Source organism: Hirundo rustica, chromosome 8 (genome assembly GCF_015227805.2).
Source record: "Hirundo rustica isolate bHirRus1 chromosome 8, bHirRus1.pri.v3, whole genome shotgun sequence".
Lineage (NCBI taxonomy): Eukaryota > Metazoa > Chordata > Aves > Passeriformes > Hirundinidae > Hirundo > Hirundo rustica.
Window position 1 is genome coordinate 6,327,349 of NC_053457.1, and position 17,849 is coordinate 6,345,197.

Consider the following 17,849-nt stretch of genomic DNA (forward strand, 5'->3'; position numbering starts at 1 on the left):
ATTGTACAGATTCTCGGCCCACTTCTTTCCAGGTTCATCTGAAGTCCTTGACTCATTTGCACCAATGCACAGCCTCCGGTCCTTGGCTCAGTGAAAGGCAAACGCAGCCCTCACCTGGGTTTCAGTGAGCTCAGGACTGGGCCTGCGTTTCCACGGCTCCCCTTGAACATCTGCTCTTACCATGTTCAAGTCCTTTCAGAAAACACATACGCAAAATCCCAAAAAATTCTTTTTTTTCCTGTATTTTTGTTTCTCTTTTTTTTTTTTTATTTTATTTTTTTTTTCTTTTCTTTTCTTTTCTTTTTTTTTTTTTTTTTTTTTGGTTTGGTTTTCTTTTTTTGCAAGGGAAGGGATAAGGGGTGAGGGGGCTGATGTGGGAGCCAGAATAAAAGAAACAGTCTTGTCTCCATCAAACTCCAAGACGCTCCTCTAGGCGGGATACGACTGTATCCTGGTTGACAAAAATACAGATCGCTAAATCTGCGAGACATCGTCACAGGGGGAGGAATGTCGCTAACTGAACTTTTCTCCTCAGACCACTTTTTGTGAGCGAGGGGGTTTACAGTTTTGTGCTGGGATGTACAGAAGATAGCTGGGAAGGTGGGAACGCAGCTTGGGGGTTTATAGCAGCTAAAGGATAAATGCTGTTATGCAAAAGGTCACCGTAGGAACTTCCTACAGGTGTTGCTGCAGCTAAGTGTCTGTACAGTTGCTGGGAGTTTGCAGGGGACGTGAGGAATTGTCTCTGCACCATGAAGGAGTGAAGAGCCAAAGGCTGCATTAGTGGGGATAGCACGGTCTGATTTTTCAAGTACTGCAGGGGATGAGAATACCCGGGTGGGAGGCGACTGTTCAGCCCCGAGCACAGGCTTCCCGGATACAAGCCTGGGAAGACGGGGGTTGACAGGGGAAATTTGTGGCTTTCCAGCATGCTGCCAGAATGGAGGCCGTGCACTGACTTGCTACCTTCCCCCTCTTGGTCGGGAGCCTTGTCTTTCGCCGGAGTCTCCTTTGGTAAGTGAATAGGAGAGACAGCTCGGATTTTTTTTTCAGAAATGACTTTGTCCAAATCCTCCAGGCTCCGTTTCAGAGGCCGGGCAGCCCCCACGTTTTGAGGGCTTGTTCTGCGGCTGATGATAGGATGCACCATCCCCTCCATCTTCCTCAGGTTCTCCAGCCTCTGGGCCTGCTGCTTCCCAGACCTGTGGAGCAACTCGCTGTGTTTTTTGGGGGCTGTCAATGCCATAGGGAACACGCGGCAAGATTTGGGGTTACAGTCTAGGCTCACCGCCTGGCTGCTTCCAGCCTGGAATGGGGAGATCCCTTTGCATTCTTGCTGGGCCGTGGATGAGTGAGGGAGACTGGAGCCTGGAACCTTTGCAGTCTGTTTGTGTATGCTCTTTGGAAGACTCAAATCTGTTGGCTGATCATCTGAAGAAGCCTCCACTGTTGCCTTTTTTTCTTGCTGATGCAAAGATGGGCGATAATTTAAATTTAGTTTTTCTTGGTGTTTGTGTTGAGTAAAAGTAGAAATATTTTCAGACTCTCTGAACATGTCCCGGGGGAGGTACTTTGATGTCTGTTCATTATTAAGGTGGTGTTCTGTGTGCCTATAAAGGCTGTGCAGATGAGGTGATGAATAGAAATCTGCCAAGAAAGTGGGCACATGGGAGTGCTGCAGTGCCCTTTTCTCACTCATTTTATCTTTGCAGTCCTGGATGTCCGACTTCGGTAGGTATGACTCGGCAAGAGAACTGAGGTGATGTTTTGAAAAATCACAGCGCTGAGGATCCGGTTTACTGAGCACGTCGTGTTTAAAAACATCATTAATTGATTTCCTTTCTTCCTTGGTTTTAAAACTCTGTACATGTTGTATGACTGAGGGCCTATTAATCGCTACAGGATCAGAATTCGGGGCATGGGGACCTTGTGACACTCCTGAGGACAGTTCATCTCTGCTGCTGAGTTTCTTTTTGCTGATCAAAGGTGGAGGAGAACCATAAGGATAGCTGCACGAGAGCGTGGCCCCGCTGACCTGAGACAGCAGCTTCTTCTTTGCCAGGGGTGACATGATGCCTGGATTACCTTTTGAGTACAGCAGCGGTGTGTAACTGAAAGTGGAGTCATCGTTCATGGACCCGGGCAGCTCCTTTTCCTTAAACATGTCAAAGTTCTGCACCACCAGTACTTTGGGCGTTTGCTTTAGTGCATTGTGGATATCTTCATTTCCCAGCTGATCCACTTTCACCGTGCAGTTTGCAATGTAATCAGCCATCCCTGGCAGCTTCTCATCTTCCATGTCGCTCTGAGTGGGCAGATGGACCGGGAAAGCTGTGAAGGGCATTTCTGGAGGTTCACTTTCTAGGCTGTCAGTAAAAGCTTTGTGTAGTTTTTGTTCAGGCTTTGTGTCTTCCAGGGCATCTGCTGTGGGGTGTAATCGTTTGGCGACAGTGGCATCCAGCACAGCGTCTTCTTCTGCAGGCACGGATATAGCAGAGAAAGAGGACGAGTGCTGAACCTCCTCCTTGGCTTTCTCACTGTTGGTGCTGTTTTCTGTCACGTCTGTCTTCTCCAGAGGCAGTGTCCGAGCTGTGTCTGGTAAAAGAGATGGAGAGACTTGCACAGGTTGTTTCATCTCTCCCACTGTAGGGTGTTCAGGGAAGTTCTTCTGGTCTGCTGATTCTTGATCCTTCTCTTGTTCTGATGAAACCTAATGAAATGATTCAACAGACAATAGTAAGAATGCCGTATGTTCTGGCAGCCTGTTGGTAAGGTCACGCACACTACACTCTTGGTTACTTTTAGAGAAGGACTTGCCAACCACCTTGCTGGCATGCGAAGGCTCTAACATCAGGTACTGGACTCAAACAAAGGGAAGCATCTCCTGGAAATATTATAAAATACACCACCCCTGTCAGAGTCACAATAAAGCATTTCCAAACAGCAGATGTCTGTAACCTGACAAGAGGCACTGGTGGCTTGATCAGATAGCCAAATGCTGAGGTTACATACTTTTTTAAAATTAATTAGGCAAATGCAGAAGAGCAGATTTCATGACACAAGGAATAAGGGTATAGAAATTTCTCCTGTTAGTCAGCTTCACCTAAGAAAACCACACTATTCCTATGCTTTTCCTCCCCTAAAGTCTCTCCAGCAGAGCTATCTTAAAATTCAGTGATCACACAGGAGATCATTCACGCCCAGTTCTGCATTAAAGTGTGAAAATGATAGAAATGGCATACTAGAAATCCCTATTGTAGGCAGCAAATCACTGCCACAGCTTAACTAGGACACACATTTTTTTATTAACGGATTAAAATGAAGTTGTCAACATTCAGTAAGTGTGTGTGCCCGCTATTACAAACATGGCTTTTATACGTTCTCGTCAATGGGACCATGGCTCGCTCTGCTCCCCCATTAATACAGCGTGTGTGCACAATTCACACTATTCATCCCATTATGTAGCTGGCTGAACTGTGACCCGCAGAGGTCACCAGAGCATCCCATCTGTGATCCAGCTGACTGACAGCCCTTTTCAAAACTGCTGTCAGCCTCCTCTGACATGTCGTGGTAGAAGACAGTCATAAAACAGCAGCATTGTGCGAGTTCTTTATTGTTATTGTTTTCTTTCTTCCTTCATTGTAAAGATAAGACGCAGCGAGAAAGTTATCATCTAAATGCTGCTTTATGGTCTGTCGCAGGAGCAGGGAACTGGAGATGGTCCTAACGAATCTAACCCTCTCAGAGATTTATTTCTTCACAGCTGCTTTTAAATATTCCTGTCTGTTTGGTTGGCCTATTAGTTACAGTGTCTGTTAGTCATCCTAACTTCTTTTTAAACTCATAGCTGACTTTTGCAGCCAAATACCATCATTAGGTCCTTTACAAAGTACCATCGCTAGTCTCTTGAGTTTATAAAATTACAAGCAAATACCAGACAGATGAGCAAAGCAAGGAGGAGAAAAAAGAAAGATAATCATACTTAATAACTGTACATTCTGCTCTTTGTTTCTGTTAAGCAATACTTTGATTGAAGTTTCAGCTATTGTGAGGAAATGTGCAGTCTAAGGCTAATAGCATCTGGTGTCTTGTTACACTGACAATGTCATTGTGATGGCAGGAAAACAGTGAAGAGCACAAAGGCAAATGCAATCCTAATAAATTAAAGTTATATTCTCTCCCTGCGTACTTCTAATGGTGCACGAGTCGAACATGCAATTGAGACAACCACACATTTGTAACTGGATTATGCTTTTCCAGCTCACAATTTCCAGACCAGATGCAGAAATGGCTTGGTTGGGGACATGCCTACACATTTATGTGGTGGCTATAGGGCTCTCCCTCGGAGCAACAGCTCATCACTGCTGTGACTGGATGAGGGCCCAGGACAGGGGCTCCACCACCAGGGCATGGCTGTGGGGTAAAGAGACAAGCAACCTTCTGCCTAGCTCCAGCAGACCTGGATTTTGCTCCACCCAAAGGAGCTGGACGTCTCCTGCCTGCTACCCTCTGTGTTAAGTGCCACATCCTGGGAACTGGGCCCTCCATATGGCAAAGCACAGATGAGCTCTGGAGCCCTACACCCACCCAGGGGTGAAGCACCCACCCCGCAGCCCCTACACTGCTTGGGCTTTGTGTGATCACCGACCCATGTGGTGACTGATGTGGAGGTCAAGGTCCTTAACAGCCCACCCTGATCAAACAGGGGCAGGACGTGTATTCCAGTGAGGAAGGAGACTTAATTTTGCTATAAAAGGTACCATTTTACAATAGGGAACTGCCATAATTGTACATTTGTATTGTCTCATCTAGGCTCCTTACATTTCCGATAAGCGCAGCTTAGGAACTCTTCCTGCAAACCACACAAAAATAACTTCATTTTAAACAGCAGGAAGTTTGAAATAGGGAACAACAAAAGCAAGGAAATTCAAAGTGAAGGCTGTTGCTCTGTTGCTGACTTGTTATGTTGGGCTTAGCAGCAGTGGTACAGATAGTGTGTAATGTGTCTTCCTGATCCAAGACCTCAATAAATAATCGGGGATGAAGGAATGACAAGGGAAGGGAGCGCAAGTTTCCACTTCACTTCTCCTTGCTTTGGGCAAGTTGTCTTGCAACCTTCCAGTGACTGAAGCACATTTGTGCGCACTCTCCTCTCGAAGCGTTGTTTTTTTTTTTTTTAATTTTACCCACACAGCACTCCCTCTACTTTAAAATTACATTGTAAGGAAAAAAAAAAATAGTCTTTCTGGGGTTTGTTCTTAAATAAGATATTAATGGTACTGTTATTTAAAACACAAATTCTTTTTTGGATGGGAGATTAAATTGTCCTTGTAAGCACAACTTAAAGAGGTAGTGGGACACGAAACCGCCAATTTTCTGTTCTCAGAACTGTATACATGGAATCTCAGAGGCATCCGTGTTTACAGGTCCTGCATTGTTTTTTTAAAACAATGAGGAGGAGGATTGTTGATAGCTGACTCAATAAAATTTCCTAACCAACTTAGCAACAGGACTTCTGTACCTGCCAGATGCAATGAAGTCAAAGGACCAGCCATAGTCTGCCGGGCACGTGTTTCGACATTCTTTAAATACTTTCACTGCAACGCCTTGAAGGCTGCTGTGATCTGGCAGACTGAGACAGGAAAAGCAACATGCTTTGCAGGGGTTGTGTGTGAGGAGCTTCATCACCTCCTTCACATGCGGTGCAAGCCGGGAACAGGAGACAGCAGGCAGATGTGCAAAGGAACGTGCTTAAGTAACACCGGAGCAAAAACCCCATCCATTTTTTATCACTCAACAACACTTGAAATTTACCCTTATTTGCAGACAAATATGAGTTCAACCATCAATCTTACCCTGTGCTGTGAACATAAAATCTCTTCCAAAGGGCTGTCCTATGCCTGCAAGTAACATGGCTCTATGTGGAAACTGGGGCCTGCCCACGTGAAGCAGTGACACGATAGGAACCTGTTATGTCTGAATAGAACCCTGAGCTGAAAGCCATCTACTGCTTGGGAGAGGGAAGAGGGCTTGGAAAGTGGTTCCCTCAAAATACGACCTTCTAGTTCAAAAAGAAACTTAGTATAATATAATAAAAATCCTAGGGAGCAATATGTTTTTTCACAGTCATGCATACATCTGTGAACACAGAAGGCCTGATCCAGAGGTTACTATTATAAAACTCAGCTGTGTCCAACAGTTACCACAGTATTATCAACAGTATTAGAGGTTCCCGCACCCTATACTTAGATTAGGAAATAACTGTGGTAGTCGTGTGGTTTCCCTTTGGCAGCTGCTGATCTGTTAATGGTGACCACTGTATAATACAATGAGCAGAACTGGTCCGAGTCAGATCCAGAGCTTGGGCCTCTGCCATCCCCGCTGTGCAATATGGAGCAAACCGGCTGCCATTCGCAGCCCAGCAAAATCCCAGCACACACAGTATCACAACAGCTGAATTTCCATCGCCGAGCTAACGGAAAGGCCAACTGGCTGGAATTCTCCAGTTTAAATGATATATTTTATCACTGGATTTCATGTGATTAAAGCTGTGCCTTTTTAATTGAAAAACTGAAAAAGCAGAGAAGCAACAGACCTCAGATGCATCTTGGGGTTTCTGTGAATTATCTTTTTCCTTCTTGCTCTTTTGGTTTTCATTTTTGATGCGTTTTGTTCCAGACACTTTTGTTTTCGCTTCACCCTCCTGGGAACTGTTATCCTGTTTTCGAGGTTTCACTGGAGGCAGTGGCTTATCTTCCTCTCCTTTAATAAATCTTTCATATGGCAGGATTAATCTAGGGGATTAAGGAACAAATAATTGATCAGGTTTTGCTGTTCTAGAAAAGAAAAAATGTATCTACTATGAGCAGTTTACTTAATAAATCCATTTTCTTCCATGCCATAAAAGCAACAGTTTAAACTCTGTATCTATAAATCCAAGTATAAGAAATCAATTTATTTGGCAAGATTATCATGCGGAATAAATTCAGTGGCGTTACAGTTGGTGTGGATTAGTTGTCAGTAACTTTGCAGTGGTTTGTGTGGCTACACCAATTTGTACCAGCCGAAAATATCAGCCATTATGTTTTAGACTGACTCAAAAAAAAAAAAAAAAATAAAATCCACCATTTATTTTTATTTTCTCTCCCCAACTTTAACAGCAGGCAGCAAGCCCCAGGAAAACACCTACAAAGCCACAGCCAACTTGGTAACAGCTACACAATCTGCAGGCTGCTGGGTCCCTTGACTGCAAGGGCGAGTGCCAGGAACGTGGCAGGGCCAGGAGAGCTGGGCTGCAGGAACCCTACGGGGTGGGCACAGCACCTGCCCTGCCCTGCCCTGCCAGCAGCAGCCCGGCGTCACCCGTGCAAGGCACCCAGGCAGCCACAGCCACCATGCTCCCTTGGCCAGGGAGCCTTTTTCAAGGAAGAAGGGGAGAGGAGAAGAGTTAAATATGAAGGAATTCTTCACCGTGGAGCTGTCTGCCACGAAGCGCATGAAATTGTTTTAAAAACGCAAGGAAGAAACACAAACAAAAAATATCTCATCCCCTGAAAGCATCAAACACACCGAGTTTTAATCTGTTTTCTCTTTGCGATTCTGGATCTGAAAGGAAAAATAACTGATATAATTAAAAGGGATGGATTGCATTACAATCTCAGTTTCAACTTCAGTGATTAAAGTTTGTATAATGCATTTTAGTATGATTAATGACTCACTGTGGGATTAATATAAGACTCAGACTTTAAAAATATGAACATTATTACAGAAAACATAATTTGTGTAAAAAAAAAAAAAAAAGACAAGTTGACTCTATGAAGAAATTGTACTTTGCTTATAAACAACATAAATCTACTCAAATACCAGGAATCCTTAATTATCTTTAATCTAAGACTCCAAGGCAGAAACCTCTTTGGTTCAGATATTCGTTTGTTATCCTAGAATCAGTTTCTAAGCATGCAATTTTGATTTACATACTTAGATGTTCAAACACAGACTGGGCTTAAGAGAGCAGAATTAGATTGCTCGTGATCATAATATTTTACATTTTAATACAATTCAACATAAATTATGTTAAAATATAAACCTAATTTATGTTATATTAGCAACAAAATTCATTAACTGAGCATGCTCTGACATGGTATGTGCAAAGAGGCGTGAATAATACTTTCTGGCCCTGAATTTGGCAGGGCTCCAGTAATGAAGCTAAGCAGAGCCCACAGGGAATATTCATCTTCAGATCCCATTACAAACTGAGTTTAAACATGTTACAGCTGCTAAAACTGGAAACTGCTCCCTCTATGCAAACTTAGCAAAATAATACGTAGTTGCCAAATACCTACTTCCCACTGTAATATTACAGGTAATGTTTATATAATAAAAAGCATAACTAAGCAGAAGAAGAAAAAAATAATCCTGTTCATACTTGAGGCTGCTACATTTCATTTGCAAAGCACAAATATTGGTGAAAACACCAAATTCCTCCCCGCGCTGCACAAAGCACTTTGGACTTCACTCAGAGGCAAGGTTGGGTTTCACACAGGGCAGCGCCGAGGCTGCTCTGCCATGTGTTAAGTATTTAAAGTCGCTTTTAATAAAAACACATTTTATTACCGTAATTGTTAGCACTGCGAGGGGAGTGTTTGACTTTGTTTTGTTTCCATGGGAACGCGTCGCCCATTAAAAAATCTACATATTCCATCCGTAAAGGTTTCAGACGCTGTCCGGTGCCTCATGGGAGACGGAGATGCTCCCAGCCCCAGGAATGAGCCTTTCCCTGGAAGATTCTGAGCGATTAACCCAGTGGCTACGGCCGGGCCAGGAGCAAAGCCCAGGCCAGCGTGATTAATCACCGCTCGCGTGCTCTCCGCTGAGCCTCGCAGGGTAACGCGGGACCCAAACTCCTCCTTCTCCTGCCTCTGCACCTCACCAGAACTCATTAGCTTGGGTGCTAATTAGTAACTGTGGCTTAAATTTCCTTTTCTGATCTTAAGGGTTCACGTGGGAGTACAAGGTTTTCATTTTAGTTATTTTTCACTGAGCTCAGCAGTTGGCAGGCCGACAGCAGTAAAAATACATTTCACATAGCCGGTCAGTGGCCTGGAGCCAGTGGCAGGAAATCTGGAATTAAACGTTTCGTGTATCGGGGAGGCGGCATGACTAAGGTAAAACTGAGTCAAAACACAAGGATGGCTTGTTCTAGGATTTTCCCCTCCTCGTTTCAAAGGAGGGCCGACTGAGGTGGCTTTTGGGGGCGGCTGGCGAGGAGCCGGGCAGGAATGCGGGCTGCGAGACCCCAGGGAGCAGCACCGAGCCGAGCAACACCCAGCAATTGCCTCTTCACGTAGAGATTTCCGTCGGTTGCAATTTTCCCTGAATGTTTTTTCAGTTATCCTGTCATGGTACAACACAATTACCCACAGGATATGATCTTATCATTTGATTATTAGAAGTTTTTATAGCGCAGGAGTAATAAAGCTAATACAGCTCTCTCAACATGTAAGCAGCCGGCTCACATGCCATGAAAGCAGCCGGCTTAGCCAATTTAAGGTCAATATTGCCCAACACCGGAAGAATGCGATCTGCTGTTAGCCAAATAGTTTAGCAGAATGTGACATGTCTGAAACCAGCAAAAGATTTTTTTTTTTTTTTTTTTCTTTTTTTGGGGTCAAATATTTGCAGTGCAGGTAAGATTTAATCAATCTTTGCGCAAGGAGAGGTAGAGACAACGTCCAAAAAACTGGATCCAGATATCTCAAATGTATCGTATGTTGGAAACAACAATTATGTTTTCAGTTGCTTTGAACTGTGGCTGTACTTCCCGACAGGGGGGGAAGTATAAAAGTATTCATAAAAAAAAGGAAAAGAGGGGGAATATTTTGTGGTCTAAAGAATATTTACTTGTAAAGCCTGTGAGAAGACCAAATAAAAGGGTCTTTATCATGATCAAGATTCCAATATTAAGATTAATAAAATGTATTATTTATAAGTCAATTAACATAAATAGAATATGTAAGCACGAGTGAATTAAAAAAATCTTTCCACAGGCAGCAGATTTTTAGCAGCATGAGGTTTTTTTTTTTTTTTTTCCTGGAATAATACAAGAATAACATTTTCCAGCCAAGAGCAGAAACAGTAGGGGAGTCTTTGCTATCACAGGACTTCTTATTAAATTCAGTCACTGTGAAAAGCCAGTCTTTTTCCCTTTTTTATTTTTCTTTTTTTTTTTTTAAATAAAGACTTAAAATCAATACAAGTTAGATTAACAAATCAGTACTATACTAATCCTGATTTATTACAATCGGCAATATTAAGTTTAATCACGTCTAAACTGCTACTCAAAAAAAGATTTTGCTTTAGTAAGTCCTGAATTAAATAATGGTGCAGCGTACTGAGTTTTTAGATCTGCATCATCTGATATTATGAAAAATTCAATGTACTTCTCTGCAGCAGATGTCAGAGGTCAGCAAATCTATTACAGTAATGTAAGTAAGCTGGCTTTCTGCCAACCTTTTTTTAAAAAACACTGAAGCAGATAATTTTATATTTACAAAATATTTGAAAATCCTCCAGGGACTGAAATCTCTTTCCCAACAAAAAGCAGAAACTTCACATTAGAGAAATGTATTTCACAGTATATCAAACATGTCTTCATCATTAGCATTTCATAAAAAGAAAAAAAGAAAAGAGCCCTTAATCTTTATTAGTCAACATTTTTTTTCCCAGCTACAGAACTAATAATACGAGTTCTCATCTGAGCCAGTAGCCACTACATGTATTGATTATGCAGAATGAATGACTTTTTTGGCCTGACTCTGCTTCACAGGACACATGAGAGCACATCTATTTATAGGCGTGATTTAAAAAATAGCTACAACAATGCAAAGGATCTGACCAGCCCAGAAAGAGGAAGGAAATTAAATGTTAAGGCTGCCAGTTTCCTCTTTATTTCTCCCTACTGTGTCTGGATATGACGGGGCTCTGGGCTGGGGAGGAACCATATGCCCAGGACACACAGGGTGATGGAAGGAAGGAGGCAACTCAGCACAACCCCTACAATATTTTATCGCCGTTTTAGTGTTTATTTTTGTTTTCTTTCTGGCAGAATAAAATATTTCAGCATGTCTCCCATTGACATCATTGTACTTTCTCCAGGGAGCCAAGCCCAACACAAAATAGGATGCACTGGAGCCTCTCAGCCACAAGAATAATCTTGGAAGGCCTTAAAATACCAAAGTCCACTCCTTGGGAGATGTTGCCCCATTCGCATGCTTGGCCAGGTTAAGGAGGTTAATTGCAACAGAAATGGAAAATGATTTAAATTTGCTCCACCAAATGAATACAGGAACCAGTTAACCCGTGGAACTCACTGCCAATGGATATCTTGGGGCCAAGGGATTAGTGAGATTATGCAAGGATTAGATGCTAATGTAAATCATGAGAACATTAAGCTGTTAGAGCTTCAAAAATGCTGAAAAGGGACAGGCAGTAGGTCTCTATAGCAGTAGGAATTTGGAAAACGCTTTCCTCCTGAGCACAGAAGGCCACGGTGGCTCCAACTCCTTCCTCTGCAGGCACTGCCGGAGCTGGGGGGCAAGACAGCCGGTTCTTTCAGTCCAAGAGGGCACCCATCTGCTCCAGGATGTCCTCACAGCAGCCGGGCAGAGGCTGTGAGCGCAGGGCTGGGACAGCCCCCATGGTGAAAACGGGCCCCTATCTGTAACCTTGGCGAGAGAAACCTGATTCTTTTCCCCTGGAAAGTCAGTGGCAAAATATTCAGCTGTTTAAGGGACCAGCAGGAATGCCTGAGCTCCGATCCCAAGAGGAGTCTTGTCTTTTTTACCCTATTGTTTTTCAAAAGGACAAATCTTAGAGCGCTGGTCCACTGCAGGCCAGGGAAACAACAAGGGAAACCTTCAACAACAATCAGTGGGGATAGCCAGGTGCAGGAGGCACCTCTCCTGGGCACCAGCGACACAGTCCCAGCAAAGAGGGGAGAGGAACAACCCAAACTTCAAGGTCTCAGCTTGTTTTCCAAAATGGGAATATAAAATACATCGAGGAAATGAAGCAGTGTGTTCCTGAAGCCTGATTTCCCTGGATTGGATTGTACAATGCAGGGGTTATGAAAGCAAGCCCCACGTGCTTTTGTGCAGAACACAATAGCAATGGCTTTATTTGCATTTGTCTGAAGTACAAAACTGGCACATATTTTATCAGCAAAGACAAAATATGCTGGAGTTCAATTTTCTTTCCAAAGAACTTTCCTTCCTTAAAGAAATGGCTCTTTCATCCTTTCAACAACAACTTTCCTCACAGCCCACTGGGAGTGCTGGTGGGTAATGAGAATGGCTTACTGCTGAAAGGTGGGAACAGCACTGCTCTAAGAGGATTCAAAGACACTTCGCTTTAAGTAAACTGGAAATTAGTGACATTACAAACACAGCTGTTGATTTAGCTGCACAGCCCAGTGAGGCAAGCTCAGGCACTCCTGATCCAAGGGCTCAGCAGGGGGAGATGAACAACTCCAGTCTTTTGCCTTTGGTGCAGATTTACTGCACAGAAAAGAGTCAAAGGAAGGGTGGTGGGCACTTCCCCAGATCACTCTACCAAAACCACTACAAGACTCTGTTTTGGCCACAGTCACCATTTCTGCATCTAAAGGCAGAAATGCATGCATTTTTGTCAGGTAGGTCCATGGAGCCCCTGCAATGCTTGGTCCCTGAGCTCAGAACAAGCTTACAGGTGCCATTTTGCATTGTCTGTGGGGTGCAGGTCTCCTGGCAGGGCTCCAAAATCCTGCCCACCCTCCCTGGGAGCTCCGAGTTACATCTGTCTTGCAGAAAGCTGAACAAACTAGGGGCACTCTCTTTCATGTTAACGAAATCCTGAAGTACAAAGTGGAGATTCCCAGCACTGCTGGGCAATCTGAGGGAAAAGATCTTACTTGGTGCTGCTCCTGCAAAAGAGACTGGCAGACTGCCCGCCCTGCAGCACCCTCCTGGGGCAACTCAGCTCCCAGCACGGAAAAGGGGCTTTTTGTCCCCTTGTGCTGAGTCTGTCCCTACTCCTGGATGTCAAGAAATGAGGCTGCCATGTGTGACACTGACTGACCCCAAGCACTGAGCTGGAGTGTCGGGACCCCAAAGTTCTGGACATGGCGCACGTGCACGGCGGGCACGCCTGGCAAGGGCCTCTCTGCTGGGGTGACAATGCACTGGGCAGCACACAGCATGCCCCAGTTCTGCTGGGACAAACTCCTGGGTGAAAGGAAGGATGCAGGTGGGAAAACAATTCCCCACCAGGTGAGAGATCATCTGCTTGCAGGCACTTGAAGGCATTGCCTGACTGTCCAGCACTTTGCACTCAGGCACTCCTGCTGACTCTAGGGCTGGCCAGTAAGTCACTGAGGTTGAAACCCCAGAAATTTCAGAAAAAAACTCATGTTCTCAGATGTTTTGAAAGGACAGCTAGGGATCTGTTTTAATGGTAAACAATTACATTCCTCTGTTATCTGATACTTTTTAAATTTTGGGGAGGGGGGAGGCTTTCTGAATTTTCAATGGTTCCTTTGTTAAAGCATCTGTTACTCACATAATTGAAAAGATGTTTGTTCAGTGGTATGCTTGAGAGTACAGTTATTTAATCTTAATGATAAAGCCCTAAGGGCAGAAAATCATAAGTAGAAACCTCTTGTTACTTATCAAAAAGAAAAAAAAAAAAAAAAAACCAAACCCAAACAAAAAAACCTAGGAAAATAAAGAGAGAACTGAGACACCTCATCTATCTTTAGGCTTAAATTTGTGCTTGATTGAAAACTATGGAGACAATTTGTAACTTGCGAAGTTTTCTGGGAGTTTGGGACCAGCTGAAGTGTGAGTGGGGCACGGAAGTGGGGTGAAGACAAAAATAAAACAAGGAGGAAAAACTGTTGCTTGCAAAGGTTTTTTTTTTTGGGTCAAACAAAGAGCTAGTTGTAGTTTACAGCATGACATAACATTTGATTAATTTTTGCCTGAGGATGTTTTCACACTTAACAGTGTAAATCAAAACCTTCTATTAATTACAATGTGTATAAAAAGATAACCATAAGCAATTTCATGTAGATGCCATAATAGCCCCCTACTTTTTGTTCCCTCTAACGACTGGCTGTTATTTCCTGAAAAATTCCACTAAAATGCTTACACGTTATGAAAGTCATCCAAATGCTTTAGAAAACCAAACAGCATTTGCATGGAACACAGGGCTCTCCTGCATATTGAATTACTGCACAATATCCTCAGGGTAGACAGACTTTATGGCTGTTAAAGGGAAACCGTATAAGGGACCTATTTTGACCCGCCTTGTGTTTCTGATCATATATAATTTTTATGTGAGAGATTTAGAAAGAAAAATGGCAGAATGGGCTCTGAACCGTACAAGACACCGCATCTCCTGAAGTTTAGGCCCCTGTGCAGATGTGCAGGGTTCTCTGCAAGTGCCCAGGGGCCACACTCACAGCCAGAATAAAATCCTCTGCAGGTCAGTGTCCAAAGTGTGGGCACAGCCACCCTGCCCCATTGTGAAGAACTACAGCCCATCTCACCTACCTGCTCTCCTCAAGTTCCAGGTGGCTGTGTCTCTGCAGAATGCTTTCCCACTCAGCTGCCTTAATTTTGTGAGAGCACAAGGCCTAATAAATCCCTGTCCAGCTGTGTCTGACCAGGGCAGACCGCTTTTCTAAACGCTAATAACTTGTGAGGGCCAGCACAGGGGACATGCTGCTGAAGAGCAGGACTCGGGCCATGGGGTTCTGTGGGTCCCTCCTTGCTGGACACCCCAAGGGAGCCCAGATTCCTGCAGTGCCCAAAGAGGCCAGGAGGCTACTGGTCCATGGCACCATCCAGCTCCTGCCATGACGCCTTCCAACAGCGCTATGTCTGTACACCAGAGAAGCCAAGGAGAGTTAGTGCGTGCCACTGCACACCACAGCTCCCCAGCCCACGCGTGTTTGTGCGCAGCTCGTGCACAGGGCTCGCTCTGGAGAAAACCAAGATGAATCACAGCCTGACCTGGAGACAGAAAAAGGCCCCAGCAGGTAATTACTAGTATTTCTGTTTTGTTCAACGTATTTTATTGGAAACTTTTTATACTTTGCTGACTATCAGGTTGGGTTTTTTAGTTTGGCTTTGGTTTTTTTTTTGGGGGGGGGGTGGTAGGGGGGGGGGAAGGGGGGAGCAGTGGTGTAATATTTACAAAAAATCCCTAACAACAGCCTCATCAGCACTGCAGAAACACAGCCTACTGCTCATACCAGAAAGCTGAAGCTGCCGATCATGTGTTTTGTGTAAAAGCGAAAAGAAACCTCAAACCCTGCATGTGAAAACCACATCTGCATTATTAGGGGAAGACAGCATGGAGCAGAGTGCTTCGCAGAAAAGCAGCCGTTTCTGAGGGTTTCTTGATAAGAGAGAGAGATGTAGGGTACTGATGGGGGCTGTAAGAGTTTCACAGGAACGGTGCAGGCTGAATCAGCTCATACCAACCACACACACCTCTGGCTTTCTGTGATCGTGAAAGGCATGAGAGGAACACAAATAAAGAAAGCAACGACCAAAACAACAACACCTTGTAAGCTCTGTATGGTCCAAGTTGTGCACAGAGCAACAGTCCCATGATGGGAAAGCATTAATGCTTTTTATATTGGTAATCATCTGTAACATGAGCAATTAAGTACAGTACTAATGGACTATAGCCAAGAGCCTGGTACTAATATTAAAAACTGACAGAGATGAATAGGTTTGGAAGGAAAACTAGGCTGACAAAGACATTTTTATGAAGTGCTTGGGCCTCTTTGGAATAACCCAATCAGAGGCAGGTCCAGACCAGCCATGCCTACAGTGACAATGATGCATTCATTGGCATTATATGATGCCTGCTACGCTTTAAATAAAAACATCCATTCCTTCTACTTAGAAACCTGCACTTTCATTATTATACTCATTAATAAAACAGAAGTTGTCTAACTAATATACAAATAACACTCACTGAAACACTGGCAGCCTTGCCTTATTTTAAAATGAGAACAGTTACTGGAAACACGAACTGTATTAATGATACATGAATCAGCTGAAAATGCACACAAAACCCTTCTTTCCCTTTTACCAGAGGAACAAAGAAAACACTGCCCCAACTGAAGCACTCTACCTACCTATAGCACAGCAGCAGCTACCACCACAAGCTCTGCTCCAAACCGCGGGGTGCAGAGCAATACATTCCCCAAAACCTTTCCATCTGGCTTTGTTCCAGCTTTTGCCATCCACTGTACCATGAATCTGCAGCCACATGGTAGCTTTGCAGAGGTTATAAACACCTTTAGGAAAAGCAGTACTTCTTCACTGGATTCAGTAGACAGAGAGACAATTTTGCCCTCTCCGGTGCTTGTATTTTGTGTTTGGGTTTTTTTGGTTGGTTGGTTGCTGTTATTGGGGATGTTTCCTCTCTCTCTTTCCAGGCTTTGAAATTGTGTGTAAAACTCCACCTTGCAAAGAGGAACGGGAGAGGGCAGGAAGGAGAAATGGCAATGCCTGAATTGGGACATACGTACAATTCCACCCCTCAGCATCCTGAGGATGTCACTGAAGGGTGGCTGCCACCTGAACAGCCTTGATATGCTAAAGCTGATGCAAACAGCCAGGAGCTTCTCTTGGGAGAAAGCTGGATAACAAAATATGGATGCCCTTGAGATCCAGCTGTAGAGATGAATGGCAAGGCTAAGCAAACAGCAGCAGGGCCAGGGAAGCCAGGGAACTGCCTGTTCTGCCTCCAGTAAGCAAGGGAAGGCCAGGGAGATTCAGAAAGGAAAAATCAGGAGATTTACTCAGCATTTGCTTTCCAGTTTAATTCAATTTCCAGTTTACCTGCACAATTTCAAGTTTGAAAATGTGTGCCCTGAATCATGAGTGTGTGTATTCCTGCGCTGCAGTTCTAGTTTTAGATTAAATGTCACCTGAGCGCTTTGCCTATAAATGAGCATTACATTTACAGGTGCTGTAGTTAGAATTACCAGCTGAAACAAACCATGACAATTTCATTTACTTTTTTTCAAGTCTGAGGCTTAATACAGCTTTCCTGTGGTGGGGAAAAAAAAAGGCATCTAATACTAGAAAAGTAGAGACTGGATAAGTTACTGAGGTTTTTTGTATATGTGTTTTGGTTTTTCAGACCAGATTTAGTGAAGAACATTTTAGATAAGCTCAGGGCTAACCTGCAAGACTTTTTTCTCCAAATGCAATCTTTTGATAGCCTGCCAGGGATGTGGAAAATTAGGTGCTGCCTCATATCAAACCTAACCCAGAACTACATGATAGACTGGTGCCCTTGAACTCAAATTTGAGTTCTTCAGTGTATTAAGACCGATCTAACCATGAACTAGAAGATTCTTTCCTCAGACCAGGACAAGTCAAGCAGAACTGCTTTTGGGTAGCCTGGAAAGGCTTCTCAATCTGGAAGGCATCAGGAGTCTGCTCAGGTTTTTCAGTGAGCACAATGGTTTTTGTGGCACTTCAGAGCACACCCAAGTAACTGCTGAGTCAGTCACACACGAGTCTCTGTGCATGGGAGGGCAGTGCAAGGCTTTTGCATATAAAAACACCCCAAACCGCTAGCATTGAACATTGTCAGGAAAGCAGAAACAGAGACGGGGGCTCATGGAGTATTTGTGAATGGCTCATTTATTTTTCCACAACTACAAGAGATGTGCTCTCTCAGCGACTCTAGGGTTTCAGCAATGCTCCCTCTGCATCCCAAACCCACAGAGAACTAATGCTTATGTGTGCCTGGGTCTCCTCTGTGTCAAGTAACATCCCCCA

At 43.9% G+C, this 17,849-nt stretch overlaps 1 protein-coding gene across 4 annotated transcripts in view; it reads right to left on the minus strand.

Moving 5' to 3' along the window:
• Window positions 1–333: 333 nt before the first annotated feature.
• ARID5B (AT-rich interaction domain 5B) overlaps window positions 334–17,849 on the minus strand; it is a 115,038-nt gene continuing 97,522 nt past the window's right edge. For all 4 annotated transcript variants that reach the window (XM_040071190.2, XM_040071189.2, XM_040071188.1 and 1 more), the window contains 2 exons: window positions 6,596–6,794; window positions 334–2,710 (listed from right to left, as the gene is read on the minus strand). In XM_040071190.2, the coding sequence (XP_039927124.1) occupies window positions 560–2,710; window positions 6,596–6,794 (2,350 nt within the window). In that variant the 3' untranslated portion in view covers window positions 334–559. The remainder of the gene's footprint in view (window positions 2,711–6,595; window positions 6,795–17,849) is intronic.